At 46.1% G+C, this 5,000-nt stretch overlaps 1 protein-coding gene across 2 annotated transcripts in view; it reads left to right on the top strand.

Annotated features, from left to right (window-relative positions):
- The window catches only part of sif (still life), a gene marked incomplete at its 3' end in the record, with an annotated part of 557,800 nt that overhangs the window by 289,669 nt on the left and 263,131 nt on the right, over positions 1–5,000 (top strand). For both annotated transcript variants that reach the window (XM_070124351.1, XM_070124352.1), the window contains 1 exon segment: positions 4,317–4,521. In XM_070124351.1, the coding sequence (XP_069980452.1) occupies positions 4,317–4,521 (205 nt within the window).

Here is a 5,000-nt window from a genome sequence, read left to right on the forward strand (position 1 = left end):
GTGTTGAGTGTTTATTTTTGGTGCTTCCTCAGTTCAGTAGTCGCCGGACGAATCGAAAGGTCTGTGCAAAGTTAATGAATTCGTGATATGCGGATACAAAGCTGAGTGATAGGTAAACAAAAACTGAGAGTATTCTCAAGAAAAGATTTTTAAAAAATCCGAACTAAGTCTTTTTTTTCTTTTTTTCTTTTTTTTTGTAATGATCATATCAGGTCGAAATAATGATTCTTTCATTTTTTGTTATTATTAGTTTCGTGAAAAGAATGTGCATTTCATTTATTTCGCCAGATAAGATATACCAAAAACGAATAATAGAACATGCAGACAATAAAAGAAATACCTGATTTTTATGATAGCTGCCTGTCATTAGTCTGGAGAAAATGAAAATGATGAAAAAGATATAATTAAAAGAATCGAAAATCTATTTTCTATTCATTTTCTATTTCGATTTCAACATGTTACCACCTGCTACATCAATCATCTTCATCTCTGATATGTTTAGATTAATTCTGCAGGTGGTGATGGTTTAGATATATTTAGATTTAGTTTGCCCTGAAACCTGATGGCGAGTGATGGATGACAGAGGAAGGCGGAAATTCACGTGATGAGCGGCTCGACCAAGTTTGGAAAAAAATAGAAGTGTCGCATGACAACTTTATTAACTTGATTAGGGAGTGCAGCTTCTTAGATTATTTCGAGAGATTTTTTCTCTGGCTCGGGGAATCTGAAGTATTTCCTTGAAGTCTTCGGTATTTTGAAGATTTTGGACGAGCTTAGGGATGATCCTCGGGAAGGTGTTTTTTACGGGGCGGAGTGAAGAGGTGATGTTGACGACGTATGTTTGGTGGCGTGGAGAAGAGGGCAAGGGGTGGGGGGGGGCATAGAATTCAGTTCCACCGTATCCACCTCCAGATCTAGATCCACCTCCTCCTCCAGTTGCCATCAGCCTCCAATATTAGCCACCGCCAACCGTCGCCACCACAGGTCTTCATCTTACACCTCACCTTTGAAGTCCTCCTCCGACATCCCCCTTTGCTCTCGCTCCTTAGAAGAGTAATTACATTCCCGCCTTTTTCCGGTCGGTCTGTGACGCCATCATGCCGGCCTTTGATCCAACCTTTCATCTCCAGATTGCTGTGACCTCCCGCCCCTGCCTCACCCCTCCCCTCTCGCCTCTCTCCTTTCTCCCCCTGCTGCCGACCTCTGCCGCCTCTCCCCTCTATCCCCCTGCCTCTACCCCGTCTCATACCCCCTTCCCTTCTGCCGGTCCCTGCTTACCTTCCCCTCTCTCTCCTTGCTGCCTGCCCCCTGCCCCCTACCTGCCTCCTTCTTGCCTCTCTGTCCCCGAGGTATATCGACATCCGTGGCGCCCCGGGGGGGATTTTGACGGCCGCGATGAAGATGGTCCAGGAAGTTTTGGGTTTATTATAGGGCTGGGACAAGAGCTCGGCCAGGAGACGCCGGCTAGTGAAGCTCTCGACCAGGTTTGACTCGCTCGGTTTGCCCGCTTGATACGGCGGTGTTTGGCGGGGGGTGAGCGCATGCCCTTCGGAAGCTGTGTCTGATATCTCGCTGAATCAGAGTTATGTGGACCCGGGTGTATTTTTGAAGAAGAGCAAACATATCTATAAGAAATATTTGGAAAGAAATGGTATTCGTCTGCTAAAGATTATGTTTCCTTTTATTTTAATTTTCAGGCTTTAAACAGTGTGCGATGTGAATTTTTGATTCGTAAAACTTCATGCTTTCCTATATATAGGATATGTAAAGAGAAAAGATCAATATAAATCTTTCTTCTGGCTGTGAAATTTTTGAAATTCAGAACTCTTGAAAATGAATCCTTTATTTTGGCTGTCTAGGTCAAGGTCACGACCTTGCTCAAGACCTTCTTCTCGACCAACTTCACCAAATCCACTTCCTTTCCTCCCGCCGGTGAGTGACCTCGACCACGCTGGATGAATGACCTTTCGCGACCTACTTTTCATTCATTCCACCTCTCCCGCCACGAGTAAATAACGTCTCGACACGCTCCTTTCATTTCACTCACAAAACCACACGTGTCATCGTCATGTTGGTTATGTCTGTTGTCACGTGTCCTCTTTCGATTTACAGACCCGCAGGAATATGCGTTTTGTGTGGGGTGTCCTCTTCAGTTATCCCTTGCATGTCAGCCTTTGATTTATTCTTTTTTTCCCATCTGGATTCTCAATCTTCCAACGAAATAAACTGCTTCTCCAGCTGACTCCGCAGTCATGTCAGCGGAGGAATGATTTCCATTGTAGTGTGCTAAACTTCGGGCCAAAAAATCGGGATCCCATTCCTAGTTCAAGGAGATTAGGGAGATGTGAGAAAAGGTCGGAATGTGAGGAAAGGTGAAGATACTAATGCATGTCAAGGAGAACCGCAAAAGGTCAGGTGATAAGAACATTCCAGAAAGCACGTATAGGTCAAGATAGATGTATAAGGTCAGGAGTATGAGGCATAGTATATTCTGTTTTCTGGGGGTCTTCCAGACATCTGCATGCTGGAGTACATAGGAGTAATATGATGTTGAGGAAGTTAGGTGATCGATGCAACGTGTAAAACACAGATGCAGGTGAAAATTATGTAGATGATTTTATAAAGCTCTATATTCTTAGGAAGCATGGCACGATATACAAAAGGGAAATGCAAACCCGAAAAAAGGAAACGGAGCACAGAGGAGGGCCGTGAGTTAGCAAGGAGGAGAAGCGGACACGGGTGACAGGGACACAAGAGGATAGAGGTGAGAGCAGCTAGAATAGACACGGGCACTGGGACACTAAGGCCTGTGTGGTCCAGGTAATTAGGGGAGCAGGATGTGAGGGGAAGGAGAGAGGAAGGGGAGAGGGGCAGGAAGGAGGGACCAGGGACTTGACGTAGGTCTTCATTAACGTTACTGTTTACTCTCCCTCTCTCCGTGAATTATTCAGGAAGGTCTCCCTCTCTCTCTCGCTCGTTCTCACTTACTCTCGTGCCTGTCCCCACGCCCGGTTAGTCGTCAGTTACTTCTGGCTCGATGTTCGTTTCCCTTATCCTAGCATCGCCGTCTGGACCAAGCACCTTCCACTCGGCCCTTCCTAAGCCACCTCTGGCTTAGTGCCATGCTGTTTCCTCAACGCTTGGCTTGCGCTACTTCTCCAAAGATGCTTAAAAGGTAGAAGAAAACCAGTGCCACCTCATTATCCCTATTTTGAGTCTCGCTTCATTTTTTCCCGTTTCCATTTTCCCTTCCTCTTTCCACGATGAACAATCTTACCTTTTTTTTTACTATACTCTATTCTCTTCTTCATTCCTTTCTCTTAATCGCATATTCCCGCGCCCGCTCCCCCCCCCCCCCACTGCTCCCCTTCCCACAGCCCAATCCCAATACCCCGGTCACTAACCTCGATCGGCCCCGGGAGAGAGAGTCAACAAGGCCGTCCATCCACAACGGAGGCTATGCGGTTCATTCCAGAAATAGACTCCGCTCCCATTCATTAGATGCGTAGTGTTGACGCATTGCGATTACGTCCCCGTGCAGGCATATGTCCTCTTGGGTTTTTGTTTTGGTGGTTATCTAGGGTGGTTTTAGGTGTGGGATGGTGTTTGGCACGCTTAGTTAGAGTACGCAGGTTGTTTTGATACGTTTGTACTAACTATTGGAAGGCCCTGATACTCCTGCTATGGTATATTTATGTGTAGTGATGTTTGAGAACTGGAACTTAGCTTGACAGTGTTATAAAATTTCAAGTGTTTGTTGTTCTTATGTTCACTGATTTTATCCTTTCTTTTACTCTGTTATCTCTCTCTCTCTCTCTCTCTCTCTCTCTCTCTCTCTCTCTCTCTCTCTCTCTCTCTCTCTCTCTCCCTCTCTCTCTCTCTCTCTCTCTCTCTCTCTCTCTCTCTCTCTCTCTCTCTCTCTCTCTCTCTCTCTCTCTCTCTCTCTCTCTCTCTCTCTCTCCCTCTCTCTCTCTCCCTCTCTCCCTCTCTCTCTCCCTCTCCCTCTCCCTCTCTCTCTCCCTCTCTCTCTCCCTCCTCCCTCTCCCACTCCCTCTCCCTCTCCCTCCCCCCCTCTCTCTCTCTCTCTCTCTCTCTCTCTCTCTCTCTCTCTCTCTCTCTCTCTCTCTCTCTCTCTCTCTCTCTCTCTCTCTCTCTCTCTCTCTCTCTCTCCCTCTCTCTCCCTCTCTCTCCCTCTCTCTCCTCCCCCCACCTTCCATCCTCTCCTCCTTTCCTCCCTCGCAGCATATCCTCACAGACCGACCAGACGCCCCGTGAGAAGCCATACCCTCACCCCGTGCCTTTCTCTCCCTTTACAGTCACCCTCCTTCAAGTTCTCCCGGAAGGCGTCCTCGTCCTATTCGCTCAAGCTCGAGCCGGTGAGGGCGGGCGGCGGGAAGAACAAAGGCCGAAGAAAGCCGGTGTCGACGCCAGCATCCCCCAGTCGCGCACGGGAACCCCAGTGCACGTGTATGACGGCCGAACAGTACGCCAGACTACGTGCTCAGGACCCCAGGTTCAGAGGTAGGGGAGGCGCCGTTCTCATCACAACAGGGACTTTCACTTTTTTTTTAATTATTGGGAATGACTGAGCACTAAAATATCCAAGTGCGCAGTAAGACGATGTCTAATCAAAAGTTTAAGAAACATGTAGAGATGATAACAAAAAAAAAAAAAAACTCAGATAAATAATCTGCACTGTTGGTCTAGAACAACGTTGTATATTTTGATCAAAATTGAATATCAGAAGTAGCTTTTGGTATTCAGAATATTGAAACTTTTGTCATTAGTGAGAAAACAAGTTTCCAGCAATAATAATCGTTTCCAAACAGAGGAATATTTTATATTATTAGGTATAATTCTCGCTGTCCTGCACAATAATTGAGTGATTAGATTTGAGCAAGCATATATATTTACTTTTCAATGACACAATACAGAATTCATTATCATTCAGTTCATAGTCAGGGAAAATAGAGTACAGATGTCAACAATTACATAGGTAA

This window comes from Penaeus vannamei, chromosome 8 (assembly GCF_042767895.1).
Source record: "Penaeus vannamei isolate JL-2024 chromosome 8, ASM4276789v1, whole genome shotgun sequence".
In the NCBI taxonomy this organism is placed as follows: Eukaryota; Metazoa; Arthropoda; class Malacostraca; order Decapoda; family Penaeidae; genus Penaeus; species Penaeus vannamei.